This window comes from Dicentrarchus labrax, unplaced genomic scaffold (assembly GCF_905237075.1).
Source record: "Dicentrarchus labrax unplaced genomic scaffold, dlabrax2021, whole genome shotgun sequence".
NCBI classification, from domain to species: domain Eukaryota; kingdom Metazoa; phylum Chordata; class Actinopteri; family Moronidae; genus Dicentrarchus; species Dicentrarchus labrax.
Genome location: NW_026136723.1, coordinates 19373568 through 19399328, shown reverse-complemented (window position 1 = coordinate 19399328; position 25761 = coordinate 19373568). Strand labels below are relative to the sequence as shown.

Sequence of the window (25761 nt, the reverse complement as noted above, 5' to 3'; positions counted from 1 at the left end):
TTTAGTGATATCTGCTGATGTATGCAACATACAAAACAATTTGTTCAAGGAGCTATTTTGTCAAGGTCGAAAAACGTCTGCACTCACAGGGGAAATAATTCATCTGAGTGCATGATGATACTGTTCTAATAGGCCTTTTTCACAGCACAGATGTTACTAGTAACACAAACAAGGGATCAGTTCTGTTTAAGTGTCCCAGTAAGCCATGACAGTTAACCAGCAAGAACAATACCAGGACCAGGACTTACTGTTGTGTTTTAGGTAAACACAACAGATTTCCACAGAGCAGGAAACCTACGAGACAGCAGACCACCAAATGCAAATACATTAGGGCAACTTTTTGTTTGCCTTTGAGCCAGTTTTGAAATAAAATAAATACCGAGACATAAAATGTATTCCAACATTTGTCTGTATCAACATACCAGCTTGAGCCCATTCAGGAAAATCCCAGGGAGTTAAAGAACTAGTGTGTGAGATTAAATGGCATCTAGCTTTGTAGTTGCAGATTACAACCCCTTTGCCTCACCCTCCTGTTCAAAGTGTGTAGGAGAAACTGTGGTGGCTGCAAAACTTGCGAAAAATGCAAAAGGCCCTTTCTAGTGTTTGGTTTGTTGTCTTCCTCCATCTGTAGATATAAAATCCTCATTCTATGGTAATGAATTGAATTTCCCTCGGGATAAATAAAGTATCTATCTATCTATCTATCTATCTATCTATCTATCTATCTATCTATCTATCTATCTATCTATCTATCTATCTATCTATCTATCTAATGAAAACACAAAACAAGGAGGCTCTATTGGCAGAAATGTAATATAATATTCATAAGTGTGTTTTCATTATTGTGTAATCATCTTAAAATAAGAATCTTTATGTTTTTGTTGACCTAGAATGAGCCGTTTTTATCTACAGACACCATGGGTTGCCTTCTGTGGAGGCCACCATGCATGTTTCTACAGTAGAACAGACAATACACTGTTTCATGGCCACCCTCGTGCTTGGAAAGGGTAAGCAAGTGAGCTGCAATCTACAACTACAGGTGCCCTTAAATCTCACACACTGGACAGATTGTTTACTTACACCACCAGTGCGGGCTTACAAGTATGCCTGATGTCATCGAGAAATTAGCATTATAAGGCTAAAATGTTTTGTGGCTCCAGATTTGTATTTTATTTTTTAGCTCTTTTTATAGTAAAGGTTGCTGACCCCTGGGATATGGTAGTTCTTCTTTTACTTAAGTAAAGTATCTGAATGTCTCCCACCACTGCAAATCTGCACACATTTGAGCATAAAGCCTTCATCAGAGCATCATCTGATGAGAGAAAAATATTGTGATAAACCACTTCTTAGGGTTGTAATGAATGAAGTTTGCTACTGAAACTGAATCTGTAGTCTGCCTGAACTGTCCAACATGTGCAATCAACACTTTTCATACAAGATACAATAAACATGAATGTTAATTATATGATGTTTTTTGTTTTGGGAGATGAAGTAAGGAGTAGATAAAGTCTGTCCCAGGTTTATCTTGACCACTATTATGGAAAGTCTGTGGTATTTGCTGACTGGGTAAAATGTGGGAGGAACATGGCACATAAACAAAACAATTCTGACGTCTTTCCCAAAACTCAACAGACCTTGTTTTCGGTAAACTCCTAAGTGTGCCTTCTGTTATCAAAGGATGGTTAACACTCACCAAAAGATGCTGAACATCTCGTCTCATGTTGTTATCTACAAATGATGTTTTGACCCGTTACATGTGAGAGGGGAGGATGCACTCAGTGAATCACTTTATTAGTTTTTCACTCCCTAAAATTCAAACAATTCTCTCACAATTATTTCTGCGGTTTGCATTGTGCTGTCAAAGAGGTGTTGATTGAACGGATCACAACCGATTTTTCCAGCGTATATAAGAAGCATTTTTTTTATCTTTGTTTAATATATTTTATCAATTTATTCTGGCAACATGAATAAGTGTCCGTCAATATTTGATTGGTGTGTTTTTGTGATTCAGGTGTTGTTGGGGTGTGACTTCAGATATGACCCTTAACATGTGCACTGCTATCACAAATGCAATCTGCAGCTGTCAATGAGTGACTCATTGGATTTGAATTCTTTCTCATCAGGCTACTGTTTAAGTGTCGCCTTACTGAAGCCCAATTTTTATTTTGTTATTTGTTTTGTTATTTGGTATCCAAGCTCCTTTCTAAATTATCCTTCAGACTAGATACACATGTTACACTTACCTATAAATGTTTTATATTTGGATGGAAAAATCCAATCCTATGCATTGCCTAATAATATAAAATCACCAGGTGTTCGGATTTATCAACCATCTAAGATAGATATCTATGAGTCTATTAGTTTCATTGAAGTCAAACATTTGGATACACCGCAGGAGGTTGAGCATGACATTCTCCCACAATTAATTTACCACACTGTCAGAATTTTCCATCCAGTCTCAGATAGGATTTCGATTTGCCTCCATAGGAAGAACATTTTTTCCTACCTCTTAATCATCTAAAACTCTTTACACAGGCTTCAAACAAGATCCTGATAAGTTGACACATTGCCGATCGAAAGTTTTCCGAAGTCCACATGCAAAGAGTACATTTTGCCACGTGACTGGTCAGTAGGTGACTTGGCATCAGTGCAGGTAGCGCGACACCTCCTCCCTGATTGGCTTTCTCTGCATCACCAAGACAAATAAAAGGGCATTAATCGAGATGCCACTTATTCAGATCCTTGGTTTTCTGATTCAGGTAAGATTGATCTTCAAATATTACAACTATGCATTTTAATGAGAATTTTTCTACAGCCATGAGGGTTGATGCAGAAACAAATCTCTAAAAATCTTTGAATGGCAAATTTTTAACAGCTTGATTTTTGTTTTATTAGTTCAGAAACAAACTTGTGTTTATTCATCACAATCCCACAATGTGGTTTATCAACACTGAAGACAAAAAATGTCTGTTGATTTGTCAGTTTATTAGTTGTAAAGTGTGAAGAAGTGTTGCTGGAGTTTTGACCTTTTGGCCTTCCTCACTCACCTTGGAAGAGTATGAAATTGAGCCAGAAATCCCTGCTCTGCTACTTGTAATTTCAGACATGAGATAGTGCTTTCACAGTTTAATTACCGCTGGAGTGCTGCCTGTTTTTCTGAATATGTTTTAGGGGAAAGAAACACAAACTTTTTTAGACAAAAACAGCTTGTGATCTGATTTCTCTGAACAATCAACCATCATTTTATTTTTCCAAATACACATATTTCATCTTTAGAATCTCAAGAGTGAGATGAGGCTAAAAACTGTGTCTATATGTGTGTCCTGTTGTCCTCATGGTTAATTTTGTGTTCGAATTATTTTAGATTCAACAATGAAAGGGTTGGTCCGCTGTCTTGTAGGTTTACTGCTGAGTGGTAAGTCAGAGAAAGCAACTTATTACTACTATCCATGCCTAAAATGTTTTAAATTCAGTTACTTATTTATTATTATTTATATATTCAAATGTTCACCTTAGACTTTGGAAACTGTCATTTGTATTGCATGGTAAGGACCTTGTAATTGAGTATTTCCATTTTCTGTTACTTTATACTTCTATTCCACTACATTTTAGAGGCAAATGTTGTACTTCTTACTACACTACAACTCTACAACTTTACATACAACATATTCAAATTATGATCATAGGGTAAAATAAAGATAAGATTAAATGATGTATATATGAGAAATTCAGCTTGTGAGCAGCAGTGTAGATCTGACTAGTCATTAAAATTAGCTCCACCTTTACCATCTGTAAAATTAAAGTGATGTACACATTTATTCATCAGTAATTATATTCCAATAATATTATATACATTACTCTAAAATGGCCCATTCTACATAATGAGAACTTTGACTTTTATTTGAAGTATATTTCTATGCTAAATCCAACAATGTATTTCTACACTGTTGTTTTGCTACTTTGACTTAAACTATAAAATGTGAGATTCTTCAATCACTGGCATTTAATTGCCAACAGATGTTGTTGTACTTTAGGTTTTTTCACACCCACTCTTCATCCTTGTGATTTTTCCAGGACTCTGCTCTGCTTTACCAGCAGGAAGAGAGTTTGCCACGTCTTTCATGCAAAACCTTGGCAACGATGGTAGCGATACTCGTTTCTTGGTTGAGGTTGCAGCTCTTCCCACTTCACAAGGCAGCACAAAGGTCAAGGTGACTGCTGTGGGTGAGATCTATGAGAAGGAAATTGATCCTGGTAAGAGCGTATCATTCAAGCTACCTGACAGAATAGAGATGAAAGGCAGTGAAAAGTTCAATCAGACTGTGCTGATCGAGGCTAGCCAAGATGTCACTGTGATGTCTCTCAGCTTCAAGAAATACACAGCAGACACCTCTGTCGTTTACCCAGTGAAGGACTGGGGGACTGAGTATGTCGTATTCACTCCTTCCAGCTCTCAGCGAGACACCTTTAAAGAATTTTCTGTCACCAACCACAAGGAACCAAACTCTGTTGAGTTTTTACTGCAGGGCTCTGTCAGATTTCAAGGGAAATATTACAGGAGAGGAAGCAAGATGACCTTAAAGCTAGAGCCGTTTGAGACTGTTCAGGTACAGAGTCAGGATAACCTGAGGGGTACTAAAGTAGTCTCACGCCTCCCTGTTGCTGTCTCCTCGGGACATAGCTGTGTTCAGATGTACACCTCCTGCAACCACGTCTATGAACAACTTCTTCCTGTAAGCAGCTGGGGAAAAGAATTCATCATTGCACCACTGCCTTATCATAAATTATTTACCTTTTTACATGACAGTGTTTTCATCCAAGCATCCCAGGCCACCAATATAACTGTCAATGTTAATGGAAAGGTTCAGAGTTACCGTATGTTTGGAGGACAAACTCTCGAGCTCTACTCTCAGTGGCCACATGCTATGTATTTGACATCTGACAAGGGTATTCAGGTCCTATTTGAATTCAATGGGGGTCCTGAATATTCACCACAGTATTTTGATCCCTTCCTTATGACCATACTGCCCACAAATAATTTCAGCACTTCCTACTCCCTGGTGGGGCAGAGTGATTTCTACAACCATGTCATAATTGTGGCTCGGAACAAAGAGCTGAATGGCATCAAAATTGATCCGAAGCCCCAGTCCACTAACATCAAATGGCAACAAGTAGATGGGACTGATTTCTCCTGGGCTGAGATGTACTACAGCACTGGGGCAAACGTCTATCAGATATCTAACACCAATTCTCCAATTGGAGTCTACAGTTTTGGTGTTGCTTATGCTAATGGATATGGATCTCCTGCAGCTGCTGACCCAGCAGGTAGGTTAAAAGAATGAGTCACAAGAAACTGCAATAAAGTGTGTAGCAGATGTTGGGACTTGAGTCACATGACTTACAGTCGAGTCAGACATAAATATGATGACTTTAGACTCGATTTCACAAAATCAGCATAGAACAGCATAGTACACTACACAGTACATTAAAGGACAGCAAAGCCAAACATTAAGCATAAGATAACATGGCACAATGGCACATCATAACATAACACAGCATAATTCAGTAGTATGTAGCATGCCATATAATATTGTACAGCATAGCAGTTGTAGAATAACATAAAACATTGTAGCATAGCACAGCCTGGTATAGTTAAATATTGTGTAAATAAGCAGAGGGAGTCCGCTGGAGCTTTTACAGTCACTAGAAGCGCATTCATGCCTGTTTGTAAAGGTTTCTGTGTGTTAACTGTGTTGTAACATTAGCTAAGCTAGCAGCTCAGAGAGGCTAAGTCTCCAGCGTCTGTAGGGGAGCGTCAGGCTACAGGTAGGAGTGGACGGGGAGGGCGGGGTGGTTGGTGACGAAAGCTGCCTCTAGATCAGCCAGTAGCAAAATTCAATTGCATCAACTGCATTGTAGCAAGTAGAGGGAGGATATGCATATTTATTGCACAATATAAAATAATAATACTTTCCACTATAATGTCTCTGGACATGAATTGATCATCAACACTACTAAATAAAGTACCCATATACATAAGTTTTCAGCTGGAAAAAGTGGTTTGGGGGTTTGGTTACTTAGTAGTATAACATAGCATAGCATAATACAGTAGGCTAGAGTAGTAACGTAGTATAGCACAGCATAGCACAACATGGTACAACATATGATATCATGGCGTGACATAATAACATAGCATGTATATGTGTATATGTATATATAGCAGAACATAGCATTAGCATTGCATAACATATTATGGTATAGAGTAATAGAATAGTACAGTATAATATGTATAAATAGTTCATTTGTCTTCTTTTCTTTTTACATTGTGTCAGAGAAACATGACTGCACCACCATGAAATGTTCAGAAGATGAGATGTGCCAGATGAAAGAAAGCTCCCCAACATGTGTCAAAAAACCAGCTGTAATCAAAGCAGGCACCTGCTGGGCCATGGGCGATCCTCACTACCGCACATTTGATGGCAGATACTACAACTTCATGGGCAACTGCACCTACACAATGGTCAAGAATTGCCATGTTGATAAAGACCACCCAACTTTTGAGGTTGATGCTCAGAATGATAAACTTACTGGTGAAAAGGTCACATATGTCGGCAAGGTGATCATTAAGGTCTATGGGTACACTATGACCATTGTACGATCAGAGTTTGGCCTTGTCAGGGTAAGTAAAGTCTTTCAGTAAACTGGACTATTTGTGGAATCTGTGAGGAAATATTATTTATTCAAAAATATCTGTGAATATTTTTTAGATGAACCACACATTGTGGAATCTCCCGATCAACCTGAGCAATGGCAAGGTGAAGTTATCCCAGAGCGGCCTGTCTGTCATTGTTGAGACAGACTTTGGCCTGACTGTGCAGTATGACTGGAAGGAGTATCTTGTCATCACAGTGCCAGGGAGCTTTTCTGGCAAAGTGTGTGGCCTGTGTGGCAACTTCAACAGCAAAAAGGAGGATGACTTGGTGACTCCTACTGGCTCACAGATCAACAGCGTAACGGCCCTGGGCAAGAGCTGGAGAGTTCCTGATGTGCCAGAGGATGCTCAGTGTCGAGATGAATGCTCGGGCGAGTGTGAGACCTGTGATAACGACAGCTTTTTTGACAGCGTGGCTGACAGGTTGTTCTGCAGTGTGCTCACTCGCATCATGGATGGACCGCTCAGTAGCTGTAACGCTGTCATCGACCCCAAATTCTTTCATGAGATGTGTTTGTATGATGTGTGCATGGGTGAGGGGATGAAGAACTTCCTGTGTAACACCTTGCAGGTGTACGCCGATGCCTGCCAGAGGGCTGGCATCAAAATCCATGACTGGAGGCACTTTGCTAGTTGCTGTGAGTATCTCCATTGAAAAGAGTTTGATAAACTAGCTGTTTTTGAGTTTCATTCTCATTCTGTGATGGTAACATGTTGTGATTTTGTCTGAAATAGCTCCACCCTCATGCCCAGAGAACAGCCATTATGAGTTCTGTGGGAATGCCTGCCCTGCCACCTGTGAAAACCCAGATGCTGCCACAAAGTGCAACAAAAGCTGCATGGAGACCTGTGTTTGTGATGAGGGCTTCCTGCTTAGCGGCACAGAGTGTGTCCCTAAGGCCCAGTGTGGCTGCTTGTACGAAGGCCACTACGTAGAGGCTGGAGCCTCTTTCTTTGTTGATGACCTCTGTACAGAGAAGTGCACATGCAACCAAACCACCAAGAAAGTTGATTGTAAGAAACCAGGTTGTCACCAAGGGAATGAGTGCAAGGTGGTTGATGGCCTTATCGGATGTCACCCGATAGCCTACGCTGAGTGCAGCATGACCAGTGGCCCTCATTTGGAGACCTTTGATGGGCATGACTACAACTTCCAGGGCACCTGTGTGTATCAACTGGCTGGAGTCTGTTCAAAAGATCCTTCCCTGCAAAAGTTTGAAGTTTCTGTGCAAAATGATGCCAATGGAAAAAGAGTTGGCTCTGGTGCAAAGCTGGTGGAGGTCAAAGTTTATGACTATGTGATTGTTGTCACAAGAAAGCACAAAGGTTCAGTCCTGGTGAGACACATTCTAGCAAATGTATCATACTATTATTGATCTTTTTCATCTTTTTACTGATAAAATATGTCCAGTCTTGAATTAAACAATCTTGTTTTGCAGATAAATGGAGAACTTATCAACTTACCTGTCAACCACCTAAGCAATATCACAGTCTACCAAATTTGGTGACTTTGCTGAGATCAAGACTAAATTTGGGTTGCAAGTCTCCTATGACTGGGGTGAGATAGTACATGTTAAAGTTCCCGGTACATATGCTGATTCAATGTGTGGTCTGTGTGGCAATTACAATCACAACCCCAAAGATGACCTACAGTTGAAGAATGGCACACAGGCATCGTCTGCAGAGGAACTAGGAAAAAGTTGGAGGGTTGCCGAGATCCCAGGCTGTGTTGATGGTTGCAAGAACAAGGACAACTGTCCCAACTGTGACATAACCCAGAAAGAGAAATATGAAACAGATAAGTACTGCGGTTTATTACGAAACCCCACAGGCCCCTTCAGTGACTGCCATTCCCTCAAAAGTCCTGAAGGAATCTTTAAGAGTTGCGTGTATGATGTGTGCCTTTACAATGGCAAGGAAGGCTCCTGGTGTTCCCATCTCCGCAGTTACACTATAGAATGCCAAAAGAGAGGAGTCAATGTGTCCCAGTGGAGGACAGACCACTTCTGTCCCATATCTAAGATTAGGATTCCTGACAACAGTCACTATGAACACTGTGGCAATGTTTGCCATGCAACCTGTGCCACCGGGTTACCTCCCACTGGCTGCAAGAGGCCCTGCCAGGAGGGATGGGTTTGTAATCGTGACTACCTACTCAGTAATCACAAGTGTGTGCCTTTTGACCAGTGTGGTTGCATACACAAAAAACAGTATTATAGGAAGGGCCAGAGTTTCCTGTCATCAGACTGTCATCAGAACTGCACCTGCAATGGCACGGTAAGCTTTATATACATTGGCATTTCAGATACCTAATACATTTTACTCTACGGTTCTTCTAAAAATGTCACTGTTACTGTAGGTGACATGTGAGGCGCATTCTTGTGGGCCATTTGAGAAGTTGTGCACTGAACAAGAACATTCGATCATGTCAACCAGTGGGAAATGGAACCTGCACAGTCTCGGGTGACCCACATTACAAAACCTTTGACAACAAACACTATGACTTCCAAGGCACGTGCACCTATACCGCCGCCAAATCGTGCCATCTGGAAGGCTCGCGGCTCAAAACCTTCTCTGTGGTGGTGGAGAATGAGAAGTGGACAGATACAGACGAGCCAAATGTGTCTGTAGCCAAGCTTGTTGCTGTGGAGGTGTATGGCTACACCCTGGTCCTCCGAAAGAACCAACTTAAAACAATCATGGTTAGTAATATTGTTTAGAAACAGTTCATTCATTTACAATCCCTCTATTCATTGATTTTTAATCCTAACTTTCTACTGCCCCTTTTTTTCTCTATGCTCCAATAACGGTTGAGCAAGCCTCACTGAGAACCTCGGCCAACTTTCCCCCGATACCTGAATTTGGATAACTGCCGATACCAATATTGAAACCAGTATTATTGTTAGTAGTAGCTGTAGTAATAGTGTAACCTGTTGTTTAATGTCTACAATAAACTGTCGATGGCGCACGACAATAAATGGTGTAAGCCCATATACCTTACCTTTAACCTGGCAGCCGAACACTCATCAGTAGGTTCATATAATTATATGCACAGGCAGCCCTAGAGACAGTTTGCAGTGACACTATATATGTCACTTTTATCTTTTAACCGTCTTCAAAATTTGTTTTTCTTTTCTACATAGACGAGCCTAGCATGTAGCATATCTAAGTAAAGGAAAGTAAAAAGTTGACCGTGGCTTGCTCAACTGTAATTCAACAGGGCAAAAAAGGGGCAGGAAGAGTAAAAAAAACAGTGATAAAATCTTTTTCTTTGTGTTCTCCAGGTGAATGACAAATTGACAACCATTCCACTTAACATTAATGAGGGACAAGTGGAAGTCTTCCAAGAGGGCTTTCACTATGCTATCATAACTGACTTTGGCTTGAATGTGACCTATGATATGGTCTATAGAGTCACAGTCACCGTTCCTGGAAACTACAATGGAAAAACCTGTGGTCTGTGTGGCAATTTCAATAACAACAAGACAGATGAGTTTGAGCTACCTGATAGAAGTATGACCAAGGACATCAAGACCTTTGGAGCAGCCTGGAAAGTGGCCGTGCCTGGGTTGGTCTGTGAAGATGGCTGCGAAGGCGATCAGTGCCCTAAATGTGACAGCACAAAAAAGGAAATCTTTGAGAAAGATTGTGGAATTATCAAAAACACTAATGGTGTCTTTGCTGCCTGCCACAATCGACTAAGTCCTGAGTCGTACTACAGAGACTGTGTCTATGACGTCTGCATGTCTAAGGGAGACAAAAAAGTTCTCTGCCACAGCATCTCAGCGTACGTGACTGACTGTCAGACCATTGGAGTACAAATCGAAAACTGGAGGACACCTGCTTTCTGCCGTAAGTATTGCTTTGCAATCTTGTCTGATGCAAAACGACTCATATATTTGTCTGCAGCTATGCCACTTTTTAACACAGATCTGATGCACCAGTTCATCTTCATGTGCTTTCTTTTGTAGCCGTTCAGTGTCCTGAAAACAGTCACTACCAGATCTGCTCTGAAACCTGTGCCTCTCCGTGTCCTGGTCTCACGGACATCATCACGTGCCCCACCACGTGTGCTGAGGGCTGTGCCTGTAATAAAGGCTTCTACTACAATGGGACTGGCTGCGTTGCCCTGGAGGAGTGCAGTTGTTACTACAATGGAAGTACCTATAAGGTGAATTAGCCCTCAGTTATCAGTTTGACAGCAGTTGTATGCTACACCGCCAATCATTGTTGCAATGGCAAACAAGTCAGCAAACTTGGTTTCCACCAACTCCTGAGGAAGATATCTTGCTCCTTTTTGAAAGATCTGCAAATATAAAGGTGTTCCAGATCTGTGTGCTAGATTATATCGATTCATATAGCATTTTGAAATTAAAGTAATGGAAACCAATCGATCAAAAAACTACCAGAAGATGCCTAAAACCTGGTATGTAAGTACAGTATAAAGCATATGTCAAATTTGCAGCTAATGGACTCAAACAACATACCTTTGATTTATGCTTTGTATACAAGCATGGAATTATGTTTACACCAACTAAATATGCACAGTATCAGAGGTCTACCTGAAAACAAATTCCTCTTATATTTTATTCACTGTCAGTGAAAAATGCTTTTTCAATTTTAATGTCCGACCAGTGTAAAATGTATGTATAATAATAATATAATATTAGCTCAGTACTATGCTCAGACTAATGCTGTTAATTGCTTTACTCGGTTTAGATTGGTGAGTCTGTGATATCTGCCAACTGCCAAAGGCGCTGCAACTGTACAACATCTGGTGAAATCAAGTGTGAGGACTTTTCATGCAGTGCTGCCGAGAACTGCCAGCTCGAGAACGGTACACGTGGCTGCCATCCCAAACAATGTAGGATGGAGACCGGAGGCTCCATTACTCTTTTCAGTGGCACGACCGGCACTATCCCTGTCATGGGGGCTTATGAGATCATCACACACTGCGACGAATTGGCGGCTGACTGGTTCAGGGTTGTGGCCAAACTCCAAGAATGCACTCCAACTGCCGTGAAGAGCGTTGTTGCTGTTTATATCTTCTTTAATGACCTGAGTGTCACTGTTACTGACAAACAGGAGACCTGGGTGAGTTTATTTTTCTTAAAGGAATATTTCAACATTTTGGGAATATACCAAAGGTGGGATGTGGGTAGTACTGTTAAAATTGGTAAAAGAAAGGATATGTGATTATTCGTTCTAAAAAATCACATAGGTACGACCTATTTGATTATCTGTTTTAGTGCATTATGTCCATAAACCAATACATAACTATGACGTCTACTAACCAAACGATGTGAACCTCTCTAATGCTGCTCAAGCTCAACTCAGTTAAAAAAGTTATATTCTTCATTACTTCGGAAAGTTACATTACAATATTCCCCAAATTGTTGAATATATATATAATGTGAAATCTACCAGATGTCCCTGTTATCTGAACAACCTCACATTAAACAATAAAATCTGAATCTGATGCTTTTAACAGGTCAATGGTAAAAAGGTGACTCACTCCAACCTGCCTGGAAATAATATCTTCATGAGACGCACTGACAAAACCATTGTTATCGAGACGTCACACTTCGAGCTGTCTTACAGCAACACCCAGGAGCTCATTGTAACTGTGAGTGACAACATGGCAGGGAAGGTGTGCGGAGCATGTGGCACACTCCTCCCCTTCAGAGACACCAAGGATTTCTTGCAGGAAACAATGCAGGAGTACATGGGCTCGTATTCTGCAGATGACTTCCCTTCCTGGTGAGTAGGATACATGCTGATCCCATCAGCATCTGCTTTAATTTAGATGCTTTTCTCGGAATACTTCGCTGTGATTATCAACATATTTGGGTTCTCATGAAACAGTAAACACCTGAATGAAGAAATGGTTTCTGAAAACTGTTACAATATGAGGTCTTGTGGATCTTCAAATACAATGTGAAAAATAACTACAACAAATTTAACACAATTTAATTAATTTTGCTTTTTTTGCAGTGAGTTGTGAAAGAAAGATCATCTTCTCAACACCCAGAGATCAACTCAACAGTATCATAAGCTGCAGAAAATTCCACAATCAGTACTGAAAGCTTTACTTGAAATATGGTGTTAGTGTTTATTACTGACCTTAAAGTCCCCCTCCGCAAAAAAATATGTTTTTCTTCTTGGATGTTTGAGCTTCACTGTGCAGAGTCCAAAGGATGTTTTTACATGTGATGGGAAGTCCAATATGCAACTTACAGTATACAAGTGTAGAAACCATTGATAATGGACTTTACAGTGAAGTGACATCTTGTGTCCAGTAGGAAAACTTTAGAAATTAACACAATTTGCATATTCATAGATTCTGGTAATAATAATAATGAGGTAGAAGGAGTAGATGCCTTTTTTAATGTGGAAATTATGCTTTGCAGAAATAATCAGATACATTATTGTTCCAAACTGATTATTTGTATGTATGTCTAAATATGTCTGGAGGAAATCTTTAAGCTTTTAATGAAATGGGTTTGTATAATAATATATATAATATTAATAATCAATAAACTTCATGTTCAAAAGTGACGAAAATTTTGTCTCTTGGTTTATTTCTTGGAGGTTCAGACAAGCAAATGCAGTTTGTATGTAAATGCATCCAATAAACTGAATTGATTGAACTAAAATATCTTCAATCCATGTCCTTTTGTTCAGGCATCCATTCACACAATATATCTGTTCATATTTGTAGGAAAATCTCCATCTTCGCTTGTAGTTGTGCTGTCATACAGCATTATATAGACTTGTTTAACTCTTGCAGTCTAAGTTGGTTTGGTGAGAGTACTTTCATGCATTCATTAGAACCATTAAATGAATATGGAAGACATTTCTTTGGTCATTTACATCTCCTGAATATAAAATACTTTTACATTTTTGTCTTTCACTTTTATGTTCTGACAGAACATTTCACTGGTCAATTTTGAGAAAGAAGACACCCAAAAATACACAATTAGCTGTTTATTTTACTACACATTGTCTATTTGCATCTGCAGATTTCTCCTAATTAACCTTACTAGGCAGCTAGATTCACAAGATGACAAGATTCACTTCTGTACTTTTTGCACTAAATTCCCTGTGCTGCTGTGTCTGACTTGAATTTCTTTCACAGGGATCAATAAAGAAACATCTTATCTTATCTTAAGATCATCTTGCCAGGCTACAAGCTATGCAAGTGTGTCCAAACTCAGTGGTTACACACCGATCAGCTTCCTAAGAGCAACTACTGGCATGAGCTACAGGTGTGGTTAAACACTAGGTGTGTGTGTGACGTTTGAGAAGGGACTATTGACTCAACAAAAACAGTGGCGGCCACTAAAAAGGGTTAGCATAGCATTAGGTAGCATCAGTTATATCAGAGCTGGAGAGTGTTTCTTATCTGTAGAGCAAAGAACTGCACTGAAGTAATAGTGAGGTAATAGTTTGACAATAATGTATGTAGGTTAATCTGATTGGATGAAGTTTGTTTGTGATAGACATGATAGACAGATGGCCCCCTAATCGCCTCACTTTCCCTTTTCCAATGACAACTTTCCAGATATTTCTGTGTAACAAACGAGCTGGTGCAGGTTAACAAAAGTTAACAAGATTATGACTCATTTGCATATTCAAATGTCAAATTTCAGAAAACCTTTAAAACAAAAATAATTGTCTTCATGTAAGTAATCAACTGGGGAAGGCTTGTGGTGATATATATTAGTTACCCTATTCACATGTGGTGTCCAGCTGAAACAAATAATGAAAAAATGTATATTTTCCTTTATTACCCAATAAGTTCTGTATGTGATATATTGTATAATGACCAAAACAAACCATATGTGTGGGCCATATTTATTTGCGTAACATCAGTACTGTATAGACAGACAGTCTCATTGACTAATGATAACTGTACTTTTAGTAGAAAGTAATTGAACCACTCATCTCTTTTTTAATTGTAACTTTATAGACAGATTTTTGTCTGATTTTATTTTCAACATTATAAACATAATTTTAGGCTTTCTCTTAAAGGTGTCATAATATATTTTGAATGTAAAGACCCCAAAATTGAGTTTACTGTAAATATAATTGTATTATTCACAAATTTGAAAAGAGTATTAATGTCTTCTCTTTTTCTTTATGACTTTATGTGTTTATAAACTCTATCTATCTAAATATCTGCATCTATCTTGTCATAATAACAACTTTGGTTTTTTATTAAAGGAACAATCTGTGATTTCGGATGGACTTAAAATAAAAGTTATGGTGCTACAGCAGCTTAATGCAATGGTTGGATGGGGGAAGACAGCTACACATAAGAGACAGACGTCAAACAAACTGTTTATTGACCACACGGTAAAATGCATACTATTATTACTATTCTGAATGCTTGATATGCTATTTATTTCCAATTATAATAGCATTAACATATATGTTGATGCACTTATTACATTTGATTGACAAGACAAACATATTTAGCAGATGTTTGACAGTTGAAACATACCAAGGAATGGAATTTACATGGATATGGGATTCTCTATAACATATACATAATTCCATGAATTAAAGAAACTGTCAGTTATTGGTTCGGAAAGCTTGATCACTGCAGTCGATAAAAAGCTGTCTGGCCGTACATTTATACACCACTGAAAAAGAAAGAGAAAAATAATTTGTCAAAACATGAAGTTGACATTTCTGTTGATGAAAATAAGTGTAAATATATAGTAATGATATCATCTGCATATAAGAGTAAAATAGTAAAATCCCCAAAAGCATTATACATATTATATATGCATATACGTTATATGTGCCGTTTGGTGTCCTAGACCTTTGTATGACTTGGCCAGAAAATTTAGACACGATCAGGTGAACAATTTACATACAATCTAATGTTCTCCATTAAGAAAATGTATAGAAAATGTATTGTGTTTTATTGTGACAATATCATCTTCTTGTGATAACTGGTGCAGTTCATAGTGTTGAGGTCAGATCTTTTACATGTTGGAGCAAAAAAGCAGAAAAAGCAGGATTTGCAGATGTGCAGATCCTACACATGGAGACTTGCTCAGATTAAGGAGCTTCGATGCAAATTTGAGCAACATTGCCTATTTCTGGCTCTTTTTTGTGGCATTAACAGTCATTATTTGGAGGTAATTTATGTGACTTACCATTGGGGGAAATCAGGAGCCGTCCATTGCCCGATGTTCAGTGATGCAAAGGCAGTACTCTTCCCACGAAGATTTAGTTGTGTTGTGTCAATAGGCTTGAGCTTACCACATGCCCCACATACCATGTCGGCTACTTGGTCACTGACACTCATGGCGAGTACATTTGCTGAACTAAAGGACAACTGAAGGCCAGAAGTGCTGCTAATTCCCACTGCATTATCTGAAACCTTCACTTCGACACTGTTCTGGGAAACATTGGTTTGAGTCATCGCCCTTCCATTTATCTGTGAACACAGATTGAACCCTTTATAGTAATAAATTCATTGTTTAAGGTTAAATAAAATAAAATGATAACTTACCCAGACGCCATGTTTGTTGTTGATTGTGATCATCACTTCATTGAAGAACACAGACACAGATACAATTGTGTTGACACCAGGAGTGCACATCTCTAACTTCACCACCACCCTGAACCAGTCTGTTGTGAGAGATTGGTCACAGTTCTGGATAATCTCATACGCTCCTGGCACTGTTACGGTTCCACCTTCACCATTAAATGGAGTGAGGGTCCCATTGGCGTCTAAAAAGCACTGCTGAATGTAGCAGCCCATCACGCCGTTCTTGACCATGCAGCTCTCATTGGGATCACATGTCATGTTCTTGGACAGAACTAGTCCACTAGATTGGCAGGTGTGAATCTTGTGGCAATCATCAGTTATGATGGACTGTCCAACCTGCAAATGACAAAATAGGTGGTTAGTTAGTATCCTGTGTGCAAGACCAAATATGGTTCAGTGACAGTGTATCACATAGTGGTTGTCCATACAGGCATCAGCGAGCCAGAGAGAGCAACAGAGCTGTATTTTATATAATAACTCTATAACTAAAAGGCTGTGATTGTGCTGATGATTTCTTAGCTAATATTGTGTTCAAGAAAGTACTTTATAGTGATAGTATATTATGTATAATTGAAGGAAATCCAGAATTTATGTCTCCATCATTTTCCAAAACACCCTTGAGAGAGAACCAGGGATATATACTAAAAGTTTCATGGCAATCCATCCAGTAGTTTTTGAGATAATTCAGTGTGACCAAACTGCCCCAGCAGCAGCTTTACTTTGTCAAATCTTTCCATAATACATTAATAATATATTATCTTCTCACTTTGTAAGTTTGGCCATTGTAATAACAGCTGCACTGGTCAAAGGGCACACAGCCGGTTCCATTGTAGAAGTAGCCTTTATCACAGGCACAGCCCTCAGCACAAGTCGTGGTGCATGTGAGGGTGTCAAGGAGACCAGGACATGAGGATGTACAAGGCAGCGTACAGATTTCATAATGGCTGCTGGCACCACATGTAAAAGCTGTGAACACATAATGGGACATTGGAGTTGTTTTTTTTGTAGTAAATGCAAACAAATGTTTAACAGATGTGGAGGTGGATATTACAGTGTACAGTATATATTAAAAAACATGCAGACTCACGGCAGAAAGAAGGACTTCTCCAGTTCTGAATCTTTGCACCAAAGTTTTGGCAGTCTAACATATATGCAGCAACACTGTGACACAGCATGCTTTGATCATTTTTAGCCATGCAAACATCATAGACACAATCTCTGAAGTAGGAGGCAGGATCAATTAGATTATGGCAAGCAGCAAAGGGGCCGTTGGCTTTGATTATAATTGCGCATTTTTCCTCTATTGCATCTTTTTCAGAATCAGCACATTTAGGGCAGAGGTCGCCACTGCAGCCATCTTCACAGACCGCTCCAGGAACGGGTACTTTCCACGCTGCTCCAAAGGCCTGGAAGTCCTTGGTAATGTTTCCATCTGGCAGCTGGAACTCATCTGTTTTGTCATTGTTAAAATTGCCACACAGACCACAGGTTCTGCCCCTGTAGTTGCCGGGGACACTGACAGTAACATGATAGACCAGATCATATGTGACCCTCAGGCCAAAGTCTGTCATAATGACATAATTTGCTCCCTCCTGATAAACCTTCACTGCACCGTTGTTGAGGTTTTGTGGAAGATTATGTAGGACCCCGTTTATCTGCAGAGAGAAAATGTATTTGTTTTGATTGTTCTTGATTATTTCTTCTAATTAGTTACTGTTTGCTATAATTATACATGCAGTAGCTACGGAGCAACATTAGCATTCAACTGTAGTTGTGTTTTTGCCACCTGGTAAGTCCAATATTCACTTTGTTTTAGCTCTGTTTTTGATCTTGACCAACTCCTGAGGCAAATATCTGGCTCTTTAGCTGCTAAATGTTGTACTGCGTTCACCAGCTAGTCTTTAACTGTGTCTGTCTGCTGTTTGGTGCTCAGTAGTTAGTGCACAGTGGGATTTTAGAGCTTTTTTGCTGAAAACAACTGCCTGTTGCAGCTCAAAATGATACTATAAGAGCAGTGAGAGTGAACCAAAACTATAGCTAAACAATAATAAACAGTGATAATTCTTTGTAGGTTCATTGCCACAAGCAGTTTTCACATTGTGAGTGTAACATTTCGATTCATTATGAATCATATAGCTGCTTTAAACAATGAAGATATTAGTGACATACCCAAACCATTTGAGCTTCATTCTTGCGAAGGATCAAGATGGTTCCATAAACTTCTACTGCTACAAGTTTGGCCACTGAGACCTTGGGATTCGCAGATAAACCATACCACTTCTCATTCTCCACCGCCACAGAGAAGTCGACGAGCCGTGTGCCGCTCAGGTGGCAGCCTTCAGCTACGATGTAGGTGCAAGTGCCTTGAAAGTCATAGGTGGTGTTGTCAAAGGTGTTGTAATGTGGATCTCCGGAGATGGAACAGACCCCTTTTCCCAAAGGCTGACATGATCGCACGTAATCATTCATCTCACACTTCTCATACGGACCACAAGAGGACTGCTTACACTGTACCTAATATGAAAGACATACTTGCTTGATTGTGATGAAAAGGCTCAATTCATCCACACACACACACACACACACACACACACACACACACACACACACACACACACACACAATATTTTTCTAATTTTAAGGATAGGTTTTCTTTCATTTTTAAAGGCCAGAAGGAACAAGAGGAATGATAACAGTAAGCAAAACCTCTTGTCTGTATTCATATGGGTTCCTGTTTTTAGATGACCCCAGTGGAATCGAGCCATGCAGATAGTTTTGGTTGTATATGCTGTCAGTTTTAACCTTTGTGATTTCTGCAACCATCACTCCATTTGGTGGCAAATGGGCATGAATTGAATATAATAAGTGTTGCTCAAAGCATGTTCTATAATGTAATGTGATTGTATGTTGCCATGTTTCCACTTGATGTCTGTTGAGCATGTGTTTGTTTTAATTGCTTGCATCATAATGTACATGCTGCTTGCCTTGAGCTTTTTATCCTCTATGTTCAGCCCCTTCTTGTTTCACCTGGTTCCTCCTGATATAATTATACATGTTGCTTGTTTTATTGCCTTAAGGCTAACACTGGCACATGTACAGTACTGACCAATGTCATTCTGGTTAAAATAGATTGACAGGTCTGTGGATGCTCTTGAGTAACTAGTCAAGAAGAAAAACCTAATTGCATGTCTGGATACCACTAGAGTATTTAATAATGTGTGATTTGGGTGAAGTGACATTTTAATTTAGAATGCAACATCATGCCAAGCGAGTAAAGTAAAAGACAATTATGAGTGCTCAAAATGCATTCCCATTGCTTCACACAGATCCTAGAAAAGACAACTCCTTACTGTGCCATTACAGGTGCATTCCTTCTGGCAAAGGGCATCAGGGTAGAAGATCTGTCCATTCTGGTAGTATCTGCCTTCAAACATGCAGCCACACTGGTTGGCAGGCACACACTCATCCCCACTCAAAAGGTAACCCTCATCACAGACAAATCCTTCCATGCACTGCTGAGCTCCACAGTTTGGATCTATCTGACATGATCCGAGGCAGCCGCTCGTACAGAGCTCATAATGGCTGTTTGATGGACACTGGGCATCTAGGGACAAGAGGATCAAACTTATGGTTCAAGAAACTCACAAGAATTTCTTGTGTCTGACTTGATAGATAGTAGATGTCCTTACCACAGAACTGAGCTGACCTCCAGGGGTATACTGTGGCACCTTTCAGCTGACAGGCGGCTGTGTAGGCAGTCAAAGTCTTGCACTGCATGTTGTTGCTGCCCTGGTATAGACAGACATCATACAGGCAGTCATTAAGGAAACCTGTGGGGTCGACCACGGAGTGGCAGTCACGAAACGGGCCTGCAGGGTCGCTGATGAGGCCACAGTAACTGCTGCTGCTGTTGTACGTTGCTCTCTGAGTGGAGTTACAGCCGGGGCAAGGGCCGCTGCAGCCGTCTACACAGCCAGGGATTGTGGCGACCTTCCAGCTTTGACCGAGCTGCTCGGAAGTGGTGGCTTGTTTCCCGTTTCTCATCTGCATGTCGTCTTTTGGGTTGAGGTTGTAATTGCCACAGAGACCTTGCATAGTGCCCATGTAAGTACTGGGAACGATGACAAATGCTACGCTGTTCCAGTCGTAGTACACCTTCACTCCAAAGTCTGTCTCAATTACAGCAAACCAACCGCTGGTGTAAAGATGGAGTTTATTGTTGTCGAGCATCAAAGGGAGGTTGGAGAGCACGCCATTGATCTAGAGAGAATAATTGAATAGAAAAAGGTTTATAAAGTAATTTGTACATTTAATGATGAATACATAATACAGAAGTTGATGTATGTAGAGCTGCAACCATTATTTCGCTGTTATTCAGTTTGACAGGAAATTTATTGGAACCAAATTTGCTACTCTAATAAATGCCTTCATGTGATTAGCTTCTTACTTCAAGCAATCAATCAATTAAAATATTTAAATAATCTGCCCAGTAATTGATTATGAAAACAACAATCGTTACAGCCGTTGCAGCCTTACAGTTATTATCTTTTTTTGCAAAATATGTTACCACAACAGCGCCAGGATGCTCTTTGCTGGTGATAATGGTGTACCCGTACACATTGACTTCTACCAGCTTGACAACGGACCCAATCCTCTTATCTTGACCATTGTTCTGCAACACAACACTAAAATGTTCCAGGCTGGTTTGATTGGAGACGGCAGCCATCTGATATGCACAAGTGCCCTGTAAGTTGTACCGCTGCCCATCAAAAGTCACAAAATGTGGGTCACCAGATACCATACACGTGGCGTAGTTGACAGGATTGCAACCTCTGATCCCCTCCACCACCTGGCACTGCTGCCCAGCAGGACAGCTAGTCTGCTTGTAAGACAAACTTCCACCAGCGGAGCATGTGTAGCGTTTGGTGCAACTCTCACCGCCCCAGAAAGAGGCTCCAGGTTCCACATAGTGACCCTCGTACACACAACCACACTGAGCCTTGGGGACACACTTGGTGCCACTGAGCACAAAGCCGCCATCACAGACACACGTCTCCACACAGGTGGCGTTGCATTTTGTGGGAGGGTTTTGGTTTGCACATGTAGCAGGACAGCCACTTCCACAGAACTCATAATGGCTGTTTGCTGGGCACTTGGGTGTAGCTGTGTAGACAAAGAGGAGATAGAGTCTAGTATTGAGAACTTTTACTTAAGTTACGATGCTAATACCACTCTGTGAAAATACTTTGGTTCAAGTTAAAAATTCTAATAGTAGCTGTCAATAGTCCAAAAATTATTAAAAATAAATTAAGAAGTAGCAAATTCCCATATTTGTGAAGCTGGAACCAGGAGATGTTGGAACAAAACATCATATTTTATAAGCTCCTATTATGTTTTGTATTTGGGAACCCTAATTTGTAAACAAACTGACGATAAATCTGTAAAATAATGGTAGTAAAGTAAAAAGTACACTATTTTCCGCTGAGATGTAATGAAGTAGAAAAATAAAGTGGCATGATAATAAAAAAGACTTAAATGTAATTAGTTATTTTCTACCACTGCATTTCATGTATTTATGCTTTTTAAACTTTGGATTACTCACGGCATTGAGTGGAAGTCCTCCAGCTGGGGACTTTGACCCCAGTCCTCTGGCAGATGTCAGCAAACCCTTGAAGACTGTTGCAAAGATACGTGTTCACAGCTTCGCCCCTACAAAGGTCAAACATGCAGTTGCTCTGAAAGACGCCAGCGTCAATTACAGGTTGACAACCTAAGAGTTCAGCAAAATTTTGTATAAGGGCACCGCAAAAGATTTGTTTTTCTAATTTCTGAACTTCGCTGAGAGGACAGCTTTCACACTGGCCAACACATTCATCTTGGCAAAAGGCATCGTCTGTGGTGCCGGGAACCCTCCAGCTCTCTCCCAGCGCTGCCACACTGCTGGCTACTGAACCACTGGGAGTCGTGAGATCATCTTCCTTTTTGTTGTTGAAGTTGCCACACAGGCCACACACACTGCCAGCAAAACTGCCCGGCACTTGGATGAAGAGATACTCGTTCCAGTCGTACTGGACGGTCAGGCCAAAGTCTGTCTCTATGACGACATACAGGCCTTTCTGGAACAGCTTCACCTGGCCGTTGTTCAAGTTGATCGGGAGATTCCATTGTTGATAGTTCACCTATTAATAAATCAAATTTCACTCACACAGCACATTTTATACAACAACTTATTTGAACACATAGAGAGAACAAAGTCACATCACATGGGAATCATCAACAAAGATGTTTTCAATGCGGTTTGCTTCTTTTTTTGTTTGTTAGATAGACTGATTTATCAAAAACGTATTATTATTATTATTTTATTGAAATGTAGTGCAATGTTAGTCCAGGCAAGGAACAAGTGATCAGTTGGTGGTGCAGACAGGGCTGTAGCCAGACTCTTAGAAATACTGACGTCTCTTGAACGCACCCCAGAAAAGACATTTTTACCAGAAACCAAGAAGATGGTCTTTAAATTTGTTTCAATTAGTGAAAATGAAAGTGTTTCAAAGCTTTCTCCACTCTACCATAAAATAAAATAAGTTCTTTACTTATTTATGATTGTCTTAACATATTGGGTCTAAAAAGTTTAACTCTTTTTAAATCAGCGATCCAAAAATAAAGTCTCCATAATCTCTCAATTATTTGGGTTTGAGTTTAAAAATACTTGAAACAACCAAGAAATCACCCTCCATGTATATAAAAAGCTCTTGCTTTAAACCAGATTCTCCTGTAAATGCATATAGGCTAGTCCTTTTGTAAAGATGATAATAGTCAGCATTCACACAATGTCAACACAAGAAAAATGACAGTACAAAACATAAATACTACTGACTGACTCACCCGCACAATGCCGAGTTCAGAACGAACTATATCAATGTTGATCCCGTAAACATTGATAGTGACCCTCCCTGCTGATGGGACCTGTAGGTTGCCCTCGTTCATGTTCTTTGTCTCCACTTCAAAGGCTGGGAGGGCGCGATCAACATGGCAGTTCTTGGCCATTGTGTAGGTGCAGTTGCCCATGAAGTTGTAATAATTGCCATCAAAGGTGTAGTGAAGGTTACCCATGACCCAGCAGATGCCGGACTTTGGAGTTAAAGTGGCGGGTCCTCCTCTGCTAAATCCTAAAAATAAAAAAGGGAAATTCAAGGTGACATTTTTTTATTTTTTAACCATTGATTTGCAGAGATCTTTGCATCTTTTTTCCCTATTGGATTAAAGTAAGTACAGCACACATCAAACAGAGATATAATATCAGTTACTGTTAAGATACGTTTCTACAAAGTCCTGCAAAATATGACCATGTATGTCCACAACTTAACATTCAATTATATACATTTCTGTCATTTTATTAAATGTATAACAAACCAAGTGTATTATCGACCTATTTGGATAATGTGAAAAGGGTAGTTTTCAATTACTTCAAGCCCTCAAAGATCCTAGTTTTCTCATGAACGTATTGTTTTATTTATAGCAGGATATTCATGTCCAAGCTGCTTTTCAACTCTGTGTTAACTCTCTTTAATATCTCATTGAAACATCACTCATTTATTAAATTAATTATTATTGTTTTACAAAGTAAGACTTGACAACTTACCACTCAGCAGAAGAGCTGAAAAGATCACAACAAACAACCCCATGTTTGTCACTGAACAGGACCTGATAGAGTTTTTCAAAATGGACAAAGTCAGGAAAATCATATGCTTTTTAACTTTTAGTCTTTTTAAGCTTATTAACCCATTACAGATTCATACTGTATACACATCTCCGCATATAGATGCTAAAATGAACCTGTAAACCTGTTTTTCTTATTTTTATCTCTTCTTTTACAGTAGAAAATTTAAATAGCCTACAAAAAGTTAAATGACAAGAGCATGGAATACAAAAATGTTTTCACATATCCACAGAAAAACATAACCAAGAAAGAAAACATAAGTTTACATACATAAGTGTGTGACCCAATTCTAATTGCATGAACAGCCTGGTACCACTATGCTTTAGGCAATTGTTTAAGTGGTCAAAGATATTAATTATTAAGATATTTAAATCATTCTCACCTGAGCTGGTCATCTGGCATTCAGGGGTTCAGGTGCAGGATTTAAGGATGCTTAAATACTTTCTAATCTCCACTAATGGACCAATCAGCTTCTAGGTGGCTTTTCCCAGAAGTGAACAAAAAACCGTGTCACATGACACAAATCTTTTCTGATGTGACAGGAAAAGAGACGTTAATGGACTCAAGTTAATTGTATTCAATATTTTACCAGGTCACAAAAGAGTTCATTTCAGCGAAAATAATGTGGTAAAGGGGTAAATAGAATATATATTTATAATACAGATCAATCTGTAAAGGCTCTTATTCCCAGTGTGACCTTTGTTATCTGATTCTTCCATATTTAAAGCCTGATTGTCTGCTGGCTTTGTGCCCATCGATTTGTCTGTACAATGTTAATGTGACACATTCAACAACTGTGATTTATTTGTTGACACAGTGGCTGTGTAGTCACCACCCACAAGAATAATTGGTGGGTGTGAGTTGTTCAAATGCACAATTCTAAAGCGCTCCCTCAATGCTATCGTGACTATATTCACAAGGATCAAGTGGAACTATTTTCTGCTGACCTGGGATCAGTGGACATATTGTGTTGGCGGTGTTGTTTCTTAATTGTATCACAGTTATGTTTTGTGTAAGGTGAAGAGATAAAGATTTTATCTGATCGTTTTATTTAATCTGCAGGAACACAGTGCAAAAGGTAAAAGTATCTTTGTTTGCACATTGTAGGATATACCGTAAATCAGTAGCAATTGTTGTAGTCATGCACAACAAACAGATATGCAAGTATTTGCTTCATACTTGTTGATCTTTCTCATAGATTGTTGTCCTGTGAAAACTACGTATCTCCAAAATGTCAGTTTTTAATGAGCAAAACAAAAAAAAAACAGCACAGTTTTCAGCTCTGACAATGTATTTTTCAAATAATCCAATGTTTATTTCACTTAATAAGTAGGAGGATGTTCTCAGCCTATAATGAAACACTTAATCCTGCATTTTTCATGAAAATTAGGAGCACAAAGTCATATTAATACCAACTACACCAGTCTTCTGAGTCTTGCCCAATTTGGTAAAAATGTATGATAAGTGAATTTGTACATTGAAATGGTTAGTTGACCTAAAAGGCCTCTCTGTCCTTGGCATAACTCATAACTAATGCATAACTTAGGAGCAGACTCTGGACTCATTATCTCCTGTCTGGAGATAATGATAAGATGTCGACCTTCCCGACGTTCCCGAGTGCCACAAACACTGTCTGCCACTTGTGTGGTGCAGGTGATATCTGAGTGAATGTAATGTTACTTCAGACCCTGTGTCCATTACAATCGACGTCACATGACAGGGGCTTCTTTTTTACTTTTTGCAACATTTAACACCACTTGAACC

At 39.5% G+C, this 25761-nt stretch overlaps 2 protein-coding genes across 2 annotated transcripts; one reads left to right on the top strand and one right to left on the bottom strand.

Moving 5' to 3' along the window:
• The first annotated feature begins 11482 nt into the window (after nucleotides 1–11482).
• LOC127357824 (IgGFc-binding protein-like) lies at nucleotides 11483–12912 on the top strand. Its single transcript, XM_051390290.1, has 3 exons — nucleotides 11483–11806; nucleotides 12204–12472; nucleotides 12707–12912. The coding sequence occupies exons 1-3, from the start codon at nucleotides 11582–11584 to the stop codon at nucleotides 12714–12716; spliced, it is 504 nt and encodes a 167-aa protein (XP_051246250.1). The 5' UTR covers nucleotides 11483–11581; the 3' UTR covers nucleotides 12717–12912.
• Nucleotides 12913–15043: 2131 nt separating this feature from the next.
• Nucleotides 15044–24398, bottom strand: LOC127357881 (IgGFc-binding protein-like). Its single transcript, XM_051390433.1, has 13 exons — nucleotides 24380–24398; nucleotides 23920–23981; nucleotides 23163–23446; nucleotides 21883–22459; nucleotides 20848–21443; nucleotides 19970–20540; nucleotides 19631–19884; nucleotides 18450–18794; nucleotides 17368–17935; nucleotides 17047–17246; nucleotides 16242–16616; nucleotides 15883–16166; nucleotides 15044–15360 (listed from the first exon to the last, which is right to left on the bottom strand). The coding sequence occupies exons 2-13, from the start codon at nucleotides 23960–23962 to the stop codon at nucleotides 15351–15353; spliced, it is 4107 nt and encodes a 1368-aa protein (XP_051246393.1). The 5' UTR covers nucleotides 23963–23981; nucleotides 24380–24398; the 3' UTR covers nucleotides 15044–15350.
• Nucleotides 24399–25761: the final 1363 nt, after the last annotated feature.

Coding starts and splice junctions, on each gene's coding strand:
- LOC127357824 (XM_051390290.1), top strand. CDS start 11,582: ATGGAGACCGGAGGCTCCATTACTCTTTTCAGTGGCACGACCGGCACT. Junction 11,807..12,203: donor CTGACAAACAGGAGACCTGG/GTGAGTTTATTT, acceptor TGCTTTTAACAG/GTCAATGGTAAAAAGGTGAC.
- LOC127357881 (XM_051390433.1), bottom strand. CDS start 23,962: ATGGGGTTGTTTGTTGTGATCTTTTCAGCTCTTCTGCTGAGTG. Junction 19,885..19,969: donor GAGGTCAGCTCAGTTCTGTG/GTAAGGACATCT, acceptor TCTTGTCCCTAG/ATGCCCAGTGTCCATCAAAC. Junction 16,167..16,241: donor ACAACAAACATGGCGTCTGG/GTAAGTTATCAT, acceptor CTGTGTTCACAG/ATAAATGGAAGGGCGATGAC.